The sequence below is a fragment of the Gobius niger genome (assembly GCF_951799975.1).
Source record: "Gobius niger genome assembly, chromosome: 12".
Taxonomy (NCBI): Eukaryota; Metazoa; Chordata; class Actinopteri; order Gobiiformes; family Gobiidae; genus Gobius; species Gobius niger.
This window is the reverse complement of record NC_136863.1, coordinates 24,765,004-24,786,700: the sequence shown is the minus strand read 5'-3', so window position 1 is coordinate 24,786,700 and position 21,697 is coordinate 24,765,004. Positions and strand designations below refer to the sequence as shown.

At 42.3% G+C, this 21,697-nt stretch overlaps 1 protein-coding gene across 2 annotated transcripts; it reads left to right on the top strand.

Annotated features, from left to right (window-relative positions):
- The first annotated feature begins 308 nt into the window (after nucleotides 1-308).
- ankrd27 (ankyrin repeat domain 27 (VPS9 domain)) lies at nucleotides 309-21,187 on the top strand. Of its 2 annotated transcripts, none has more exons than XM_079568062.1 (28): nucleotides 309-589; nucleotides 6,618-6,740; nucleotides 7,726-7,836; nucleotides 8,936-9,244; nucleotides 9,389-9,448; nucleotides 9,796-9,849; nucleotides 10,743-10,808; nucleotides 11,196-11,272; nucleotides 11,448-11,569; nucleotides 12,453-12,531; nucleotides 12,683-12,815; nucleotides 12,901-12,990; nucleotides 13,787-13,908; nucleotides 14,825-14,907; nucleotides 15,025-15,140; nucleotides 15,221-15,313; nucleotides 15,594-15,791; nucleotides 16,209-16,268; nucleotides 16,439-16,555; nucleotides 17,460-17,504; nucleotides 17,577-17,693; nucleotides 17,806-18,000; nucleotides 18,120-18,239; nucleotides 19,323-19,496; nucleotides 19,666-19,759; nucleotides 19,867-19,945; nucleotides 20,021-20,084; nucleotides 20,265-21,187. In XM_079568062.1, the coding sequence occupies exons 2-28, from the start codon at nucleotides 6,639-6,641 to the stop codon at nucleotides 20,796-20,798; spliced, it is 3,414 nt and encodes a 1,137-aa protein (XP_079424188.1). In that variant the 5' UTR covers nucleotides 309-589; nucleotides 6,618-6,638; the 3' UTR covers nucleotides 20,799-21,187. The 2 variants fall into 2 exon arrangements, with proteins under 2 accessions (XP_079424188.1, XP_079424187.1); XM_079568061.1 differs by having other exon boundaries at nucleotides 16,436-16,555.
- The last annotated feature ends 510 nt before the right edge of the window (nucleotides 21,188-21,697 follow it).

The following is a 21,697-nucleotide window of genomic DNA, read 5'->3' as shown; positions in this document are numbered from 1 at the left end:
GTCAGGCCTGACTTTTTTGGGGGTCATCTACTTAGCGTTTGCTCATGTGCAGAATGACGTCTAACGCAAGCAGATTCATTTGTGCCTTTTTTTTTTTTTTTTACTTGCACAGCATTCTGCCATTTACATATCTGGTTTGAGCCCCTAACACTGCTTGGCTGCAATGTAAAAAAAAAAAGCAATATGCTACTTGTCTTGATAAAAGATCCCCTACGTTTGACTGCAGTCACTCCATGTCTACATCTGGGGTGTCTGCAACAACAGCGCCCCCGTTGGTCTTTTCAATCATCGGATCGGGTCTGGAGCATGAGACCGATATTGACCAATGACTAACCCTGATGTCACTACTGTCACCAGGTTCTCTCCATTTCCCCCTCAATTAACGCATTTTTCGATAAGAAAAGCGAAGCCAAATCTTGCATAACCCCCGAATGACACTTTGTTGCACATTTCTGGGTCAAATCTGGCAACCCGGTGCAGATTCTCCGCTCCACCAGCTGATGACCGTAAACAGCTGATGGCGAGCGGCAGCGGGGCTCGTGAGTGCGATGCCAAATCCTGGATGAACGGACAGACGAGCTGAAAGCAGGTAAGCATTTATTTTTACCCTGGGCTTGTTTAAATGGCTTCGATTTCCATACGCAGTTGCGAAAGCCTTAGCTTTGATAGTGCCGTAATGCTAAAGTGCTAACTGCTAAGGTTCACTTTGTCAATAGCTCGTGGTGTTTGTAGCCTTGTATGCTAATTTCAATGCTTCCTGGTCGCTGTTTTGATGTACATAAAAACATTGAACATCATCAACATATATAATGCAACGTCTAGCCACCCGTGAAGCTAAACTAGCAAACAAACCTACAATTTATGGTAATGTTGGATAATGATCTGCAAGGCAACAATCATAAAGCACCAAAATGCCAGGGTTTCTCACTCATGTTCACATACGTCTTTTGTAATGATGCGGGTTTTTTGTTTTCTTTTTTCTTTTTTTTTTATCCATCCAGCTTTTATTTCTGTATTTACATGTTTTACCACAAAAACATATGTCGAAAGATATGGGAATTGCTGTCACAGATGTTATGAGTAACCCATACCCTCGGGTCATCATTCTTCTGTGACTCTGCATACACGTCTGTAATATATATAAGTCATCGCGTTCAGGTAGATCCACTGGACTCTGTGTACTGTAAAGATGGACACTATGGCCAAGTAAATGTTGCTGCAGTAAGGAACTAAAGACAGCTGGCAAATTATAATACACATGTTCCTGGAGTCAAAAGTGAGTGACCAATCCCATTCTTTGAGACGAGGTCATTGATGAGTAAAGCGTGTAATTGAGATTTTTTTTTTTTTTTACAGTTTAGGTGTAGGCTTTTGTTTTTGTTGATCGAGGTACTTTTTCATATTCACCTTTTAATGTAATCCCACATAGTAGATTGTAGTGCTATTTTACATTGTTACAAGGGCTAACACTGATAAAGGTGCTTGCCTGGATATAACCATACAACTCACATTATTTGACCTCAATCTTTTTTTCTCGCAGAGTAATTTTAGTCATGGCTGTAATAACATGTGTTCAGGCTGTGTTTGAACAAAGAAAGTGTAAGTGGTTTGTCATGAGTGCTGCTGCCTGAGGATGAAAAATGTGACTGTCACATTCTGCTCTGAATCTTCTCAGCAGCAGTTTTCACATTGACTTGTAAAAAGATGTGCATTGATCCAGCCAAAGCAGGAGTCAGGTGTCAGTGTCTGTTCTTTCCCTGCAAATATCTTCGTCTAAGCTAGGAAATTGCTTTATTGTCAAATCTTTAGCTTGCTTTGTGGCGGTATGAGGTCTTGTTTAATTACACATTATGTTGAAGAGCTACATTATTGTCTGCACTTGCTAAAACTTAACTGAGAGGTACCCAGACTGGAAAGTGTGTAATAACGCTAATTTGCAAATATTCAAACCGACAGATAATGATTGCATTGCACATTTGTGGACAGTCAGACACCTTACATTGCCTCTCTTCAGATTTGACTCACTTTCCCCTTGTCTCTATGATGATGTTGCAGCTTCGCTTTGACTGCAGGTTTTTCTTCCATACGCTTTATTTTAACAACTGTAGAAATGGCTTTGTTAATATCTAATTGATATCAGTAACACATTATTCATTAGTCATCATTCATGCTCTTGTGCCGTAGCAATAGATATAACCTGGAGTGATCCGCAGTGTGGCTTTAACAGGAGGATCCTGTGAACGTCAGTGCCCGTAATCAGAGCCTACAACAACAGCCGTCATTTGAAACTACCAAGAAGGGACTTAATATCTTCTGTATAATAAAGTTTCCCCAAACATTTCCTTAGGAGTTTACATTCACATTGATATCACTGCACACTATGCTGATGCTTATGACTTATATCTTCCACATAAATATATCACCTATTCTCACACACTGTTGTAGTCTCGCCTGATCCTTCCTTGGTGTCTGATGGAAGCGTGATTGGCCCAGAGGCGCGGACATTCCTCTGCGAGCTGTAGGTCCATGGTCACAGGACAGAAAGGCCACATGACTGTTTCAGCTGAAGCAAAGGGAGAGTGGGGAGGATAGAGAATGGGGGGGGATAAAGAGAGAGAGAGAGGGGAGGAGGTTTACATGAGGTTGGCTGGCTTCAGTGAGATCTGAGCTAAAGGAGTTGGACACAGTGGACGGGGAGCATGAAACTCCTTGGAGAGGTGAGTTCAAACAGTTAATGTAGTGGTTGAAGTTTGTAGCTTTTAAAAGTTCTGCTTTAACCCAAGGGCCTATAAATGTACTTTTTTGTAAATAACTCTTCACTCTCTTCACTCTTTTAGATTTATCATTTTATTGACGTAGTTGTGTGCATGCAAATATTCTCGGTTTAGTTGATATGCTGGCAATGTTATAGTCTTTTAGATACCAATTTATATTCATTTATACTTTCAATTACAAACCGCGTCAGTTCTGCTTTAACATTTTGTGTCATATCTCACAAGTCTGATTTCTTACTAATCGGTGCCTGACGTCTGACTGAGGAGGCCCAGTTGGATAACAGTGTGCTGGCTCTATATGTGCCTACAAGTCCTGGGCTTCGTGTTCCTGCTAGACACATGCTGCATGTAGAGTATTTCGCTATTGGACCACACACATAGCAGCATGATGTTGTCACCTTTATTTTTCTTCTCACAGCTGCCTAGAAATTATAGGAGCAGACAGTTATTACATATTGTTAGCCTCTGCAAAAGTGTTTCATTTTTAAAGGTTTTTGGGAAAGTAGGGGGGGGGGGAGAAAACTTTATCATCCATGCACCAGTGTTTCAAGAGAAGATCACAGTTGGGCCCAAACATCACTTGGGCTGTGTGTAATGTTTTGTATTATATATGTATTTATAAAAACTGCTGCTGCTGCTGTCAGCCAGTGTACCTATTTGCTGTGGCCCATCACAGAGCCACAGACAAAGATTCTCTTGTAAATTCACCAAGGAGTCATTCCATGTCAAAGCAACAAATGCTTCCTGATCCTGATGTTGTTGATTTACCTAAAGGGCCTGTCACAATTGGCGCATTGACCGCAGTGGTTTTGTCCCCCCATTTGTTCTGCGCCAAAATTTGAAATTGCAATCAGCCGCAACGATCGCACAGTAGACTTTTAAGAAATTGCAGTCACGGTCACAATAGAGTACGGGCTGCGACTGGATGCGGTTGATTTGGATAGTGTCCAAATGCGGCTGGTGAGAGGCTGGTGAGAGGCTGGTGAGAGGCTGGTGAGAGGCTGGTGAGAGGCTGGTGAGAGGCTGGTGAGAGGCTGGTGAGAGGCTGGTGAGAGGCTGGTTCAGGGGCCACAGACACTGATCGCGGACAGTGCTGCGGACTAGAGTGAACTTATTTTCGGGCTCGGACGGATCAGCGCGTTTACAAATGAAACTGGTGTAAAATTAAAATAGGCCTGTTTAGTTGAGCGACTTAGCGTTCGTTTTTGTGGAAAAAAAATCAATAAATAAACTGGGCCTGCGGTGCACGATGTTGGCCGCCCCACACATGGCTGGAGGCATTAGCGCATCAGGGCTTTTACGCACCAAGCTCTGCAAGACCCTGAGCTCAGGCCCTGCTCCGGGGAAGTGACCAGCTTCTGTCTGACGTATTCCTGACAGAGCGCCTTCGAGGGAACATTTACAAGTTATGACGAATAAAGGACAGACGTCCACAATCAATAATTATCACTTTTTAATAATAAAAAAAACAATTATCATTATTGCAAATAAATACTCTTGGCTTTAAAGAAATAGCCTATCGATACTGCCTGTGATTTGTGTTTCCTTCAGCTATTTAATCGTGTACGTGCACGTGTTGTCGAAGGGGAAAAAAATAATTAGCAACTCGGTGCCCTCCACGCGCTCATCCAGCGGTCTCCACGCGCTGGTCCAAGGAGCGTCACCTGCTGCAGTTTGCAGCGCACAGACCACAGTCAAATCGGGGATGGAAACTAGCAGGAAACAGCTCAGCTGCTGGATGTTAGTCCGAGGACTGTGAGGTTTTTATCATGGACTCTTCAAAAGCAGAGGATATTGATCCAGTAGGAGGAGTACACGCGCGCACTTTGGAGACGCGCGCAGAGATCAGCAGGTGAACAGCGAACATACGGCTCGTGTCTCCTCATGTAGCCATCATCAACACGCCGTCCCTGCGGATTTTGTACGGATTAAGGACTTTAAGAGGACGGACGTGGGACAGACTCGTGGAGCCTTTTTAATTTGTGGAGCCTTTTGTTTGGACTGTTCCGAGCCAAGAAAACAAGGTCGCAGGTAACATGTATTTTCTTTATAAACCCGCACATCATTAAAACAACCCAATTATTATTTTATCTTTGTAAATGAGCCAGATACAAACTTTTGTAAACGTTTAGAACACCACATTGGTTCACAAACTGCATTATATTCTGCATGAAGGTTTACACCTGCTTCTCTCACGTATTCATTTCTTACGCCGCTTTAGGCTACTTCACACAGTCGAAATAAATACTCCATTTCCTTGCCTCAGATTTTGCGCACTGTGGCAAAATTACCTTCATTTGCATATTCATGAGGACCCGTGCGCTAAGTTTGCTCCGCGCTCTAGACCTAACTGGAGAAGAGGAAACTGTGTCTAGCTACAGCAGAAATCGCACGAGACTGAAAGTGGCGCTCTCCAGTATCTCACCAGTATCTCACCATCTGCGTGACTGAGACGATTTATCTCTCACCATTCTCACGACCGTAGCGGCCTGCTGCGGCTTTTTTCAGTCGCAATCGACCGCCACTGAATTTTGTGCATGCATGACATTCAGCTGCGCCAAATAATCCAACTGCTATTCACACCTTTTCATGCGGTCAATAGCGGTCGCTCTTGCAGACGCCCGTGCGCCAAAAGAGAGTGATCGCACGACTTTCATATTTTGAGGCCGCAAATGATCGCAAAGTGCCCGTACGCCAATTGTGACAGGCCCTTAAGTGAGTGTGGGAGGTTCAAATCTGGTATAAATTTCAACATTTGACAGGCCATAACTGTAAAATAATACTAGACTGAATTCTATTAGTTTGCACCTATAGCATACAGAACAAACAATGTGTAGAACAAACCCTGAAATTCATTCAGCAAACGTTTGAGCAGTTATTCATTTTTGAACAAGCCACAATTATGGACTGACTCTCCCACTTTTTTGAAAACCCTTTTCAGGAACTAAAAAAGATGCTTTGAACGTCACACACAGTTTGCGTATACATATCGACAACAATTGGACCAAGTTTGAAACATCAGTGACGACCCCAAGGACTTTTCTGCGATACCAATTTTACCCAAAACATGGACAACTTGTAGTTTTTGAAAACATCCCGTTGGAATATAGTAAGAAACAAATGTTAAATAGGCATTACCTCTTCATTTGTATCAGTCTGCTGGAGCATCATTTATTCGCTCCTGAGTGAAGTCACGCTTCTCTGCTCCCTCTGACCAGCACCAGGTTAAAGCATCAATGAAACAGATCCAGAGCAAGTGTCACTTGTGTTTTGCCAAAAGGAAGGACTAAACCATCAACCTGTCTTTTAGTGGATCCCTGCCAGTGTGATATTTATTTTCTTTAATTGATAGTTAACTGGACCAGGAAAACGATCAGACTCTGATGTTGCATTGGCACAATTAGCTGCCAGCCCCTGAATCTAAGCCATGTTTTTAGGTTGAACACGAGGGCTAATGAACAGTTCATTGAGCTTTTCTGTTTTTATTCCTGTTTACAAATTAACCACCATAAAACACGGACATTACTTCCGTTTCAAACTCGTTTGCTCTATGAAACATCCTTTCTACAATTTCTCGGCCCAGTTTATAATCCGCTAATTCAAAGCGATCATGTGCGGATTCAGATCATCATCAGCTTCATTAAACATATTAAGGCTGTATTCGGAGGAATCATGAGATTGTTGCTTTGAAAATGTGCCCACACAGCAATTGCTGTTGCACATGATTTGAACAAGTATTTTAATTACTGTATTAAACGACTTTATTATTCGTTGTTAAAGCGTTTCTAAGTATGTGTGTTATCAATCTTTTAACTGTATTTACCCTCTTCTGTATTCCCCCAGGACCCAGACCTCCAGCTCCTTATGGCTGTATATGATGAGAACATCCTGAAGAATCCCTTTTATTTGGCCTTAGAGAAACAGAGAGCGGACCTGTGCTGCCGCGTGGCTGAGCTGCATGGCATTGTGAGTTATGGCACTTAAAATACGAACATGATAATCAGGTAGGAAGAGTAGCTAAAATATTTACTCAAATAAGTGTAACTTTAGACAGCAGAAGGGTGACTTGCAAGTGAGGGAAAACTGCCTAAATGCAGTCAAAATGTTCAGAGGCACTCTGTAGTAGAAAATATAACAATCCTTTATTTTTTTTACCTCACATGTAAGCCACCCTTCTGCTTTCTAATCCGATGGCCTGTTTCTTGCATATGTGAACGAGCACCTTTGGGACCACACACTTTTCTATCTTAAAGAGTAACTTTACCTTTACTCAAGTAACAAATAGTGACCAAAGTAATGAGTGACAAAGTACCTTAGAAAACTTAAGTTCTCTGTGAAAATTGGTTTATTTCTAACAAGACTGACAACGCTGACTATAGTTGATCATGTGTTTATTGCAGAGGTTCAGACTGAATGGGTTCTACAGTTTTTAATTCCTTGCTATGATTAAATTTTGAATTTCGAAGCCTTGCAAAATTAGCTCAACATTCCCAATTGTTAAAAATCGTACATTCTAGTTGTAACTAGCGCCTCTGGCTCTGTCATAGACGCCGGGGAAATTGTGTTTTTTGTAACTCTGTGTCCTTCCTGTCTGTGCACTTGACTCGGCAGATTTCTTTACAAATGCAACAGCAGAAGTTACCCTGAGTAAAACATGGGAATTTCCTTTGAAGATAAGCTTGTGAGTCGGTCATTTGTCAAAAAGTATAACCATGAAATATAAAAAGGCTCCCAGATGGGCAAAGATAAAGCAAATTAGATGGAAACTCAGCTGATTGTTTTATGACTCGAGTCTAAATCAATTATACCACTGCATTTTTAAACTTGTTGTAGCAAAATAGGTTACACAAGTCAGACTTGTACAACAAACACTCTAATATGCAGTCCCATGCGACACAAACTGAACCCGTAAAGTTGATCTATGTATAACCCGTGTCTCTCGAAACTGTAGGTGCTGGTTCCTTGTTGTGGAAGTTTGACGGGCAACAGTTTCTCAGACTCGCAGTTTGAGAGCTACGTGCTGCAGCGGGCGGAGGATGGATACCACACTGTGGACGGGAAGGTTTGTCTTTTATCTGTTCACTTTATATGGTACCCACGTTTTCTTCTCCTTTAATTCCATCCAACAAACAATTTGTCCTCGTTGATCGCTGACTTAAACAGAACAAAACAAAGCAACCCTGAATCGATTATTTCACCATGTTTGTACAGTTGAATGTCATGTTGGAATATCTCCCTGGGAAAATAATCTGATTACAAACTTTTGGAAATGAGAAAATTTGATTAACATTAACATTAACGTTATTTTGATAGCAAAGTAATAAATCTCCGGTGATTGATTAACACAAGATTGCAGGGACATTAGACATGTGAATTTTGTTCCTTTCTTTCTGGTAAACAAAATTACAGATTTCAGTATAAATCTTCAGTATATAAATAAATAAATATAAATATAGATTCAGTTTAAATCTTGAAGTTACCATGTGGGGCCGCATATTGAAGCGTATACGGGGTGAGGAGCCACAGATAGGTGGTCAGTGACGCGAAAGTTTTGATTAGGTGTATTTAGCAGAGGTTTAAATTGTGCCCCACACCTTTTATTTATGCTTAAAACCTTAATGCCAGCTCTGTCTCACAATAAAATGTTAGTTGTTTGGTTAGAATTGTGTAGAATTATTACACTTGAAATAAAAAGGACCATCTCTGGTGATGTGTGGCGATTCAACAACAAGCCAGAGGGCCGCATTTAGCTATAGGACCTGGCAACTGAAAGTCTGAGGCTCTTTCTATTTTCTGTTTGGATTATGCGCTCAAGAACCAAAAGACGTAAACACACAAACTACTTTTACACCGTCAATCTTTTTGTAGAAGAAGAAGAGGTTTATTTATATAGTGCCTTTCACAGATGTGCTCACAGATATATAAGTAAATAGACATCACAATTGTTGTGTTATTTGAACACGTTTACCTCAGATCTGCAGACACAAATAGATTGTTTATCTACCTCAAGCACCATAAGTCAGTGGTTCTGAACTGGTGCCATGCGATGTCAGTGGGCCACAACAACCCTGTCCCAAAAATGACTGCCGATAAATTGTTTTGATTGAAGGTGCGTCCCGACAGTTGAAAACCGATGCCTTAATCTGAACGTCCTTTTGCAGGAGGTGCGCATCCAGGACAGGCAGGTGGTTTTGGGCTCTGGTTTCCCCGCCTCCGCCTCCATTCCTATCCTGTTCGAGGAGACCTTCTACAACGACCAGGAGCAGAGCTACAGCATCCTGTGCATTTCTCGCCCCGTGGAGGTGGAGCCCAGTCCCTCGGAGCTCAACCCGCCGCCCCCCTACTGCCTGAAGGGCGTGGAGGAGGTGCGCCAGTTCCTGGGACGCCACGCGCTCCGGCTGGACAAGTTCATCCAGAGCTTCGGTCAGACCTTCAAGGAGCAGGAGAGGAAGGGACTGCGGCATCACATAGTAGGCGTTCACTTCCTTTATTAGTCTGCGTCTTATCTTCTTTTATCCCATGGGTTGAAAGATGATGTTAAATTGAATTCTTTCTTTCATAAGCAGAAGGGTAAATCTAATAAGCACATTTTTGGCGTGTTTTGCTCCTGACAGGACTCTGTGAACGGCCTCTACACGAAATGTCTTCAGTGTCTGCTGAGAGACTCTCGTCTGGTGAGTTAACCCCATGTTCTCCAAGGCCTCGTTTCCCTCTCTTTGCTCACAGCAGTTCAGTGAATCCCTAAACATTTGAATAAATTACCACCACAAAATATGAAAATAGGATATGAACTACAAAACTGATATGAGAAATGAATGCTTTTCACATGTCAGATAGATTTTCTCGTCCTCAATCCCCTTTACAATTTCCTTTGCCACTGCTTTGTGGGACTCAAACGCAATCCCCCATGAGTCCAATCGTTTCCCAGCGTGTAGTTCATGTTACAACACTGTCCTTTCCCACCAGTGGCTGTATGATGCTGCTGCTGAGTTTCTCTCACTCTGATATTGTTATTCAACAGAAGCTCTTGGCCAAACAGGACGTTCAGATGACTCTTCTGAAGCAGGCCGTGGAGGTAACGACCGCAAAGGACATGGTGCAAAGGGTCACGGTCGATGATTGATGAACAAAACTGGATTCTAACACAGGGGGCTCAGAAATTGATACATTGTAGACGTCGATGAGGGCGGCACAAATTTGGATAAACCTCTGACTTCTGTGATTTGTGAGCGATTTATGGTGTAAAATCAAGATTCAGTTCACTTTAGCCGAAACTATTAACACATTTTCAGTAACATTAACATTGTGAGAAGAGAAATATGACGCCAAGGTTTTAGCCTCTTCACCCCCGCCTTAACCGAGTACATTTTCTCCAGTTCAGCTTTACCCAAATCTTGGTGTGTAATGCCTCATTTGAAAGCTAAGGCCTACAAAATGGATCCTAACTTTGTTGCATTGTCGCTGCATTTTTGTCTCATTTTGGAAGTGTTTTTGTTGTGTTCTCATCGCTTTTTTGTTGCATTTATTGTAATTTGTTTACCTTTTTCAGTTTTCTTATCGTGTTTTCGTATTTTTATTGGTTGTGTTTTTCTGTCACTTTTTTTGTCACTTTGGTTCTATTATTGTTGCTTTTCTGAGATGTTTTTGTCACTTTTTTATTGCTTCTTTGTTGCTTTTTCATCCTCGTTTTCTCCCAAGAAGCTTTTAGATTTGGGTGGCGCCAAACTGGAGAAAATGTGCTCAGGTACAGGCGGGGTTAAGAGGTTAAAAGCTTTGCTGAACTTGTTTTGTTGTTACAGCAACATGAACCCTGATTATGTACTTCGTAATGCAATATTTATGCCGGCCTAATTAGTTAATCGACTCCGTTATTTGCACCGTGACCACTTCACTAAAAAACGCTCCATTTAATTCCTCAGACTTTGTAGTTTTATGTTTGTTTTGACAACCATTTCTTGTTGTCTCCAGATTTATGCTCACCATGGTATCCATGATCTGATCTTTAACTTTGTGGGGACGTTGGAGGCCAGCCAGGTGAGGCCTCTTGGATCCTACTGTGTCTCTAGATTTATGCTGCAAAACTGCATTTGATTATTAAATAGAAAGGTATTTGTTTAGATTACGAAGCGCAGCCAGTTTTAGATTTTTTGCTGCCCATTTTTGCAAGAACATGGCAAATGGTCTCAACTTATATATAGCTTTTTTTCCAAGAACTAACAGCAGCATAAAAACATGATTTGCTGTATTTGTTACATACAACTCAAGAAATACAGGAGAAAGATACATTTTTCTTTATCTACAATGTAAATTACTTAGTTCACCGTAGCAGCCGCATGTTAAAACATGTTTAAAAGTGAAACCAGATAGTAATGAAACAAAATAAAAGTAATAATAAAACAAAAAGGGTTATTCTGCCTACAGGACGCTGCTTTCAACAAAATTGCCCGGAGTCTGGGAGAGCTGCAGCAGAAAGACTTGGGGGTCAAACCGGACTTCAGGTCAGTCCCGCCGGAATGTCTTGGTTTAGAATCACATCGGAGAAAGTATACGGGCAATGCTTTGTCTAAAAAAGGTCTAGTCCAAAACCTCTTTTAGACTAGCGCTCCCAGTCGTGTGTGCCTTTACGTCAATATAATGAGTGCCTGAAGGGTTATTTTTTGTTATTGCTCGCAGTATAAACTTGTCCCGTGCCAAGAGGGAGCTGAGTCAGTTAAACCAGCAGACATCTCCACTCCTCAAACTCATGTGTTTACGGAGAGTGGCTCTGACGGCGACCCAGACGACCCACCGCACAGGTATGAATCTACTCCAAACCCAAAAGGAAGCTATTCAGGTATTATTGTCTTCTGAAGTGAATCAAACATGTATTCATTGAGTCTAACTGAATAAAACTTGATGAGCCTAAAATTCTACCAATACATTTTGGGACCGTAAGATCAGTCATGTAATCGATTCATCCTGACTCCTGTTCTCCTGCTGAGGCTCGGACTGCAGTGAACTCCGGATGATCCCGAAGCTTTAGTCGCGTCTTCCTCACACAGTCCCGGCTCTGTCGCCCCGACGTGTTTGTCCAAGTTTGCGTTGGGAAATCAGGAGTTAACTGGCGCACAACGGACCCCTCTGTCTGAGCGCAGAGTGGTACGATCCGCTTTAAATTAATGTTTGTCAAAGAAGCAATTTAGTCGTTAGCGCGTCCCGGGGCAGGAGGGGAACGAACGCCAGATACAAGAAGTGCAACCATTGTAGCGGCCAAAGCATTGTCAAACAGCCGAGTCGGCTGGAACTAAGCCCACATCGCAACAGATACGTTTCTGCCTAAGTTAATGTGGTCTGATCTTTATTAAAATCACAAGAATGAGTCAATAGTGTCTGCTTAAACTTATATCACCCAAACAACTACATGTTATTATATTTTTATTGGCTATAACATGAAAAAATCCATACGACATGGAGGAATAAATAAATTAACCTCCCAGCTATTGAATCCAAGGGTTCACTTACATATTCCTCCCTGTCCAGTGAATGTTAAATTGTGAAAATCCCAAAGGGTTCACATACATTTCCCTCCCACTGTACATTTCATGAATAAATATTTATACTGTATTATTCTGCCTTCCTTTATTATCATTAGTATTATTTGCGTAGTTATTTCTCCTCGTTTATCTGTCTTCTCTACAGTGAGTATCGAAGCTGTGAGCGCGGACGACCTCCTGTCCGTCATCCTCTATCTCCTCGTCAAGACAGAAATCCCAAACTGGTGAGAACATGATTTTATTTACACTTAAAATACTTACATTTTGATAGCAGGAGTTGCATTGGTTCGAAAAAAGCCATCAGCTGTTAAGTCTAGGATGTATCGATATTCAATTCACTCCAATGATAGTAATGAAGTAACCATTTCTCCTCAGGATGGCCAATCTGAGCTACATCAGGAACTTCTGCTTCAGCCACTCGACGAAAGACGAGCTGAGCTACTGTCTGAGCACGTTTGAGGCTGCCGTGGAGTACATCAACCTGGGGAAACTGCAGGACGCCCGATCGGTACACATGCCCCCTTCCTCCGCCTCTGTCTTCATGTAGGAAACGGATTAATTCATAATACCTCATGTTTGGCGTCTGTTCTCAGGGCTTTGAGCTGAATGACAAGGCTTTGTTCAAGGAGAGGATGAGTCTGCTGGTTCAGACCGCTGCCTCGCCCATACACTGCCTGTTTGAGGTGGGTGGCTTCACTTTTTTTTTTTACTGCATTCTTGTGCTTAAGGAGAGACTCCCTTAACATCTTAGTTTTAATGTAAGTAAAAAGAAGGAAAAAAAAGATGTTAACCCATATCTCACAAAAGGCGACCGTGTCCGTAATGCAAATATGGTAATTTCCTCTCTGGGTAACGAAAGCTACCAATGCAATATACAGGCGCATGCACAGACGTTACAAAACTTTAGGAACCATGATGTCAGAATTAGGTTTCCCTTATACACTTCCAACAACATCTCCACTTTAGTAGCACCTTCTGGCTCCAAACTTTCCAGGTTTGTACTTAAAGGAATAGGCCACCGTTTTTTCATACTGAGATTTGTTCTTACCTGAGCTTAGACGAGTTGATGCGTACCTGTCTGGTCTTTGTGCGTGCGCTCAGTCATGAAAATGTTGTTAACATTTAGCCTCTCTCAGCAAAGGTATAGCTCCAGACGGGTGAAGTTGGAAGCTACCAAGGTGTTCCACCTTTTACCTATTTAAATACAGTTATGTCAAAAGTTACACGATCCAAGTATAGTTACACAAAATTAAACATGTCGAATTTCTAAGTAAACAAAAAGTGGCACTATATTGTGTGGCGAAATAACATAGAGCACTTCGACAATATTAGAATTTTCGGTCAATTTTTATTTTAAGTGCCTTATTTTTATATGAAAAGTTGCAATACATGTTTTTCCTCATATTTCTATCGGTAATCTACAGCAAATGTGAAGTTTTTTTTTCATGTCGATCTTTTGTGCTTTACAAATGTTTCCAGCACATAGCGAACGGGAACGAGGCGGAGATCGAGCAACTTTTGGGCGAGGGAGAGTTGGACGAGGACATTCGGATGTGTCATCCGCTCTGCTCCTGTGACCTCTGCGACCTCCAGCTGTCCGGGTCAGACATTTATCACAGCACAGTTTATTTTAAAATAACGTTAGACCTCTCAGTGTGACTAATATAATTGATGTTCATGGCTGTTCAGGGTATCATCCATCTGTTCTCATCACATTGACAGAAGTCTCAAGTTAGCTTTAAGTTGGGCCAGAGTTAGAATTTCTATTGTTGCTTCAACAGTAAACAGTTTCCCCAACTGTACAAAAGAAAAAGCATGATGACAACCACATTTACGCAGAACATATTGAGTCGGACTGAATCACTTCCTCTTAAAGCCTCATCATTGCGGCTTGTACAGCTCCTCACTGTAGCTTATTCTTATTCTTCTCACTTTCACACATTCCAACACAGTTCCCTTTACACTTTATGCCGCCTGATGTATTTGAGTAGTGAATGAAGAACCAAAACCAGTCTTTATTATTTTACTGATAAAACAGAAGTGTGTATTTCATTCAGGCGTTTCAAAAAAAATGTTGGCCGGAATACGTGACATGTTCAATAGACAGTTTTTGACCTTTTAATCACCACCAGAACCGAGTATATTTCCTCCAGTTTGGCATTACGGAAATCTAAATAGCAACTAAAACTAGAAGAAAACAAGGTTGAAAACGCAACAAAAAAGTCTCAAAAAGTGACCTCAATGGAGTAACAAAAATGTGATTAAAGAAATCCACAAAAAGATCAACAAAAGCACTACAAAAAAGGAAGAAAAAACTCAACAAAGTAGTGGCAAAAATTGGATGAAAAAGAAAGCAACGCAAGGAAAATAACCCCTTGCGATCCGTTTTGTAGGTCTTTCAAACGAGGCGTTGCACTGGCCTATAGGCTGTAAGCTTCAGTCCAGAAGTTTTTAGATTTGGGTAAAGCCGAAATGGAGACAATATTGACTCGGTGTTAACTTTGTGACTTGTGGCAGAAAGTTGAACGACCCCTCCATCATCACGCCTTTCTCCAGGGACGACCGAGGCTACACTCCGCTGCACGTCGCCGCCATCTGTGGTCAGTGAGGCTTACCCACACATTAGCAGCCTCGTGTGTAGAGACGTGTAACACTGCAGTCATTAAAGTCTCCACGTCATCATAGTATTTGATGAAAACAATGTCCTCGTCTCTCAGGCCAAGCACAGCTGATTGATTTATTGGTTAAGAAAGGAGCCCCGGTCAACGCCACAGACTACCACGCTCTCACGCCTCTGCACCTGGCCTGTCAGAAGGGATACCAGGGCGTCTCTGTAAGAACGCTCTTATCTTCTTCATCTGCGGGATTCATTTAACATCTTAATAAAAACAACCTACTTTGTTACCGTTACAGCTGCTTCTTCTGCATTATAAAGCCAACCCAGACGCTCAGGACAACAACGGGAACACGCCTCTGCACCTCGCCTGCATGTACGGGCACGAAGACGTGAGTTACGCCAGATTTCATCACTTTACTTGGCGATAAAAGCTACTTGTCAATAAGGTTATGGCTGAATATTTATGATAGATTGATCCTGGTTGTTGGAATGCTAATATTGCCATCTAGTGGAATATTCTGAAAACAATCTTGAATTATAACATTTTTAGGGTGCAGTGTTGTACAAATGATAAAAATGGGTGTGATTGAATGAGCATAATGAGGTGACATAATAAATGTACGCGCTGCCTCTTTGTACATACTAAAGAGGTGTTGATTCTGTCGTCAGTGCGTGAAGGCCCTGGTGTACTTCGACTGTCACTCGTGTCGTCTGGACGAGCAGAACGACAAAGGAGATACGGCGCTCCACATGGCCTCGCGGTGGGGCTACGAGAGCATCATCCAAGTCCTGCTCGAGAACGGCGCCAGCACCAACCTCCTCAACAAGAACAAGGACTCCCCTCTGCAGTGCGCCCTCAACTCTAAGGTCAGACACGTCACCAGTGGTTAACAATGTTGGATTATGAATCGCGCGTGTAACGTGTTGTTGATTTTACCCAATATATCTGTGTCTAATTTGAAGCCATAAGCCCACGTGTTTGTGCATAACTTTTCTCTGTTTAGTCATGGGTCTATATAGCTGTGACTGTGAAGAACTTTGATCATTTTTCCGTTCTTTGCGTCCCAGGAATTCTATTTAAATAACTCAAAGCCCAAGTGTCTGCTCCTCATGTTCCAATTTCATGTTTCAAACCTGACCTGCTTAGTCCCAGGAGCCCATTTGTAAGAACAGCCTCGACTGATCCTCTTAAATCCGTTGTTGGGTTCACTTATTTCAGAAATGACAAGAATGCGCAGAAAAGCATGGGATTGTGATTTTTTTTTTCCTCTCATCTCCGCTCAGATCCTGATGTTGTTGCAGTCAACTCAAAACGGACGTCAGCGAAGCAGCAGCGGGGTCGATGTAGGTGATACTAATGCTACAGTAGCTCGCAACAAGAATAAAGAAAACATTAAAATCTAGCAGGCCACTACTTTCGAGTACCATAGTTGAACATAATATAAACTTTGTGCTGGACTTGTTGTAAAACTTGTGGTGCATAAACCCGCCTCGTTTCCTGTCTTTTTCGGCAGTCTCCCAGTTGCTCGCCTCTGGCCTCCGACTGCAGCAGCAGACGTTCCTCCGTGTCCAGCACCTCGTCCCTGGGGTCAGAGATCAAACCAGAGACGGAGCGTGTCCGACACCGCGAGGTAACGTTATTAAATAAACTCGGCGCGGCTTTTTAGTCACTCCCAATGACAATGTAAGGATACATGGCAGAAGCTCGTCAAACTGTGTGCCCTAACAAAAGTCCAATGACGCCGCTGAACTATTTTCACGGCATAAGTTGTCGAAAGTACGGAGGTTTTGGTCCAAAATCCATTCAGCTGCAGTTTTGGTTGAAACTATTCACACATTTTTGTTATGTTCAATTTGCCTTCAAATTTTCCCTTATTCCCTTATGTTTGATGGAATGTTCGTAGATCTGACAAAATGAGATTTAGATACAGACGGCGTCTTTGCAAATGCCCATATATGGTAATGTTTGAAGTAGCCACAGGGGAAAACAAAGAAGAAAGAGAACCTGAACTTTCTCCCATTACTTTAACAAATGCTGCTTTATGAATTTATTACTAAACAAAGAGAGAGAGACATAAAGAGGGGCAAAGTGGTTCAACAGCCCATAAATACAAAAAAAACAGACACTGCTAACCAGGAAGTATGCTAAGGTTGCCAACGTTAACGAAGCGAAGCTAACGAGTGCCGTTTTTCGCTTCTACTATCAATTTGCAGTGAAAAAACATCCACAAGGACCCGATTTTATTGGTGTGTTAAATATGTAAAAAGTCAGCCAAAAAATATCTAAAAAGAGTGAAAAATTTGGATTCCCAGATCCCATGAGGAGTTTTCTTCCCCTTCGGCTAGGCCACGCCCCCTTGTATGACGCCTTGCCGTCTGTATCTATACTGTACATATTTTTTGCGTTTGCGGCATTAAAATATTGTCTTTGGAGCTTTTAAAAACATTGATATATACCTCACAGTTGTCCATTTATAATAGTTTAGTGGATACATAATACACCACCTGATCTGTGCACATTAATGTTGTTGTCAGGTGGAGAAGCTTCTGCGGGCCGTGGCTGATGGGGATGTAGAAATGGTAAGTCATTTAGTTGTAAATCATAATGATAAACTCAAATGTAAATTCAACGGAGACATCTGTTCTCGTCAGGTGCGTTACCTGCTGGAGTGGATGGACGAAGCCGAGGAGGAGGGCGCCGACCTGAGATCGGAGGCTCCCCTGTGTCACCCCCTGTGCCAGTGTCCCACCTGCGCCCCCACACAAAAGGTACGAAGCGGCAAAGAGGCCGTGAGTCGGATTCCGAGGCTTGTAGAAATGTAAACTCTAACAGAAAATCAGCGTCATATTGTCATTACACCCATTGCCCTATTCTGTGTAGCTCTCAGCAGCGCCCCCCGGCTCCCTGGGCGTGAACAGCAGTAACGTGGACGGTTTCACTCCGCTCCATGTGGCAGCGTTACATGGACACTCTGCTCTGGTCTCTCTGTTGATACGGCACGGAGCGAACGTCAACGCCAGGACCAACCAGAGCGCCACGCCTCTGCACCTGGCCAGCCAAAACAGCCACATAGAGGTGAGTGGGGGGCTTGACGTTTGTGGGACAAGCCGTGCAGTAGATTAGCAATTTATTTAAACAATCATAAATTGACATACTGTATTTTGTGTGTTTTGACTTGTTTCCCATGTCTTTAGGTCGTCCGGTTTCTGCTTGAATGTAACGCCAAACTCAACAAAAAGGATCATTTTGGAAACACTCCTCTAATTCAGGCCTGTCTCAGGGGAAATGTGGAGACTGCCAATACCCTTATAGAGGTAAAGAAAATGTTGCCAACTGACTGGGCAAACAAACAAACAAACAAACATATCCATACCAACCTAATTGATTGACTGCGGAATTCTTCCGCAGTCAATTATTGGTTTTCATGTTCTTTATTATTATTCCTCTTCCATCTTTTCCCGATTTTCTCCAGCTTTCAGCACCTTCATGCTTTGTGCAATTTATGCAAGTTATGCATCAAAATGTTCCACATGTTGAGGAGAAGGGTGCTATTACTTTTGGGACTTCTGCAACTTACGTTTTTTCCGCAATCGGCCAAAATGTCGGAGATTTTTCCCATTGACTTATAATGGGGCTGCCGCAAATCCATGCTTTTCTGCACTTTTTTCTGCATTTTATGCAATTTCTGCACTTTGTGCATGTTCAGCTTCTGCAACTTGTGGGTTTTGAGAAAAAATTGGCCTTTTGCAGTTTTCCAGTTTTTTTATACGGGAGTTTGACATTTTTGCATTGGTGTGTATGGGGGAATCCAGCCAATCAGGAGACTCCAGGCCTTTCAGCCATTTGTGCAGCTTCTGCCAATCAAGGGCTGAGGCCATTTCAACAGTTTGACCAGTTTATGGAATATAAAAGTTTACGCAATATTAACAATTTATGCAAATTAACCACTTTATGCATTTTAAACCGTTTATGCAACTTAAGAGTTTATGACATTTAGGATTTATGAATTTTAAAGAGTTTATGCAATTTACACAATTTATTCAAATTAACCCATTCATACATTTTACCACTTTATGCAGTTTATGCAGCATGACATTTATGCATTTTACCAGTTTATGCAAATTAGATTATGCAAATTAAGCAATTTATGCAATTTGAACAGTTTATGCAATTTCTGCATTCGCTTCCCGCAATTCCGCAGTCAATCGCAATGGCGCAGCCATTGCATTTCTAGTTAATCAAATGTTTTAGTTTTATGTAACCTGGACTGTTCTGCAGCGGGGCTGTAAATCTTTTGTATTTGTTCTACTGATCTCTGCGTATGGTCAACATAAATATATCAATGCTGACGTCACTAGTTGGTGCTTAAAATACAGACCATGTTCTGTGTTGTCCAGAGTAATGCCCTGGTGAATGTGGCCAATAGCCAGGGGAACACTGCTCTCCATGAGGCGGTGAGGGGGGCGCACCAGGGGCTGGTGGAGCTGCTACTACGGAGCGGAGCTTCCCCAGGGCTCAGGAACAAGAGGCAGAGGACTCCGCTGGACTGCGCCTACGAGCTGGGAGGGAAGGTAACTCCAATCCAGATGCTACTCTCCACTTAAAGGCCTTTTGATGACTCTTACCTCCATTTAGTAAATTATCAATCGGCATATGTGCAGTTAGAATTGAGCCTGTTTCAATTTAGTACTTACTAACAAACCTCTTTAGTCATAGTTAATAAAATGTTTGTTTTCATAGAACACAGAGATCCTGAGAGCTCTGCAGAAAGCATCTGGACTTTCTCCTGACGCTGAACCCATCAAGCTGCTGTCTGTGCCCAAAGGGGCTCTGGGTAAAGCACTAAACAGTATTCACAGGATTCCAAATGAAAAGCAGAGATTTTCATGAGAATTTTTTTTTTGTTGTAAAAGTTTGCGCACACTTCTTCTCTGTTCGTAGCTCACTCATTTGTGCAGCGTCTGAGGCTCCAGGACAACGGCAACGGGAGGAGACAGAAACTGGCTCAGTCCATCAGCAGGTCTCCGTCTGCCTCCACAGATTTAATCAGCTGATTTTTACTTTGAACCAAAATTAAAAATGTTTTTTGGTTCAGGATTCAAAAAATGAAGAGGGCTTCCTCCGGACACTCACCAAGTCGATCTCCAAACCTCAACCAGGTTCGAGTGCATTATTACTAATCACCCTTCACTAATACTGAACTAATGAGTAAGGGATCATCTCTGACGAGCTTTATCGGCTTCAACAAAACACAGCTTACTTACACAGTTACTTTTAAGTAACAGACTGTAATTAATATTTGTAAACTGAAAAGTGTTGCGTTTTCTTCAAAATTCCAGGCAAACTCTGACCGGAGGAGGCTGCGGCGGGGTGAGACTGTGGACGTCAGCAGCCCAGCTGAGGGCCTCGACTCTGGGTCTCGTCTGAAAGAGCGCCCCCTCTGTCGCTGGCACACACTGGACTCGGGAGAAAACCCAGCCTCGGAGCAAGAAGAGGAGGCCAAAACCTCCCCGAAAAACACCCGGAAATTAAGTCAAGACTCTCTAAGTACCAATGAAGATTTGGACAAAACGCAGTCGGACACGAGCCAAGCACAGCCGTCTGAAATGCCCAGCACACTCAGCGCGGACTCGCCCTCATCACAGGCCACGGAAAGCCCCTCCTCGCACGACTTCTCGCTCAATGGGACGTCCGACACCAGCAGCGTGCACCTGCAGCCTCTGAACCGGGAGGGGTCCACGGACAGTACAGAAGAACCCTGCCCGCCTCGCCCCACTGAACTCAGAATCCCAAACCTGTATAATGAGGAGGGGGAGTTAGAAAAGCCACAGGGAAAATGTGAAAAAGCGACAAATCCTTTAGCCACGGACTAAAAACAAGCAACAAAAGGGATGGAGAGGCAAGTTATAATGTTGAGGGGGATCTTACTATGGAAAAAAGTGTTTCAATAAACCAAAGATAATTCCACTTCTGAGGTTGCCATCTCACAGCATACCTTACTTTTTATTTCATGTAAATTTGACATCGATTTTGACCTGCACAATCACTCCTGGTCCGAAAGTGGTGAACTCCCACTGACGGCATTGAACATTATAACTGGCCTCTCTATTTATTGTACATTTGATGTCATAAAACTGCTCTCTTTAGCTCTTTGCCTATTCACCACTAAAGAACAGCCAAAATAGGAGGTGGTAGTCGTCTTCGTCGTTTGTAGTACTCGTAATAGTTTACATTGATGGCATGAAATGAAGCTATGTAATAATAATAACAATAGTAATAAGTAAACATTCTCTTTCTGCACTCACACACAAGTAGATCTTCACCTCAGGCACAAATGCGGGCGACTTTGACTGTTCCTTCTCTTGAGACCAGGATTAAGACGACAACATGTACAAATCTATGCCAAGGCTAAGTTGACAAAACGAGAATACTTGGAGACAAGCACACAACGAATAGCAACGCAAAACAAATCTCTTTAAACTATTGAACTTGCCAAGGAGGTTTATCGTGACAAATTACGTTTGTCTTACTTTAATTTTAGTCTTGCCTTACTATACAAAGTGACATTTTTAGTTGATTTTTATTTTATTTTTTTCTTCTAAATATCGCTGATTGGCTGTTTTATATTCCCTGCCAAAGCCGAATTGCAGCTGCCATAACAAAAACAAGCAGAAGTTTCACTGTAATTTTGCACAAATCTTTATTTTTTATTTTTATTGCCACGAAAGGACTTTGAACTAAGCCACTAATCCACAGGGGTTTTTACGTTATT

What these genes read in the sequence shown, in the direction of transcription:
- ankrd27 (XM_079568061.1), top strand. Translation starts at nt 6,639, where the DNA reads ATGGCTGTATATGATGAGAACATCCTGAAGAATCCCTTTTATTTGGCC. An exon ending in GGACGTTGGAGGCCAGCCAG is followed by an intron (nt 10,809 to 11,195) that starts GTGAGGCCTCTT and finishes TTCTGCCTACAG; the next exon opens with GACGCTGCTTTCAACAAAAT. An exon ending in CCTACGAGCTGGGAGGGAAG is followed by an intron (nt 19,497 to 19,665) that starts GTAACTCCAATC and finishes TTGTTTTCATAG; the next exon opens with AACACAGAGATCCTGAGAGC.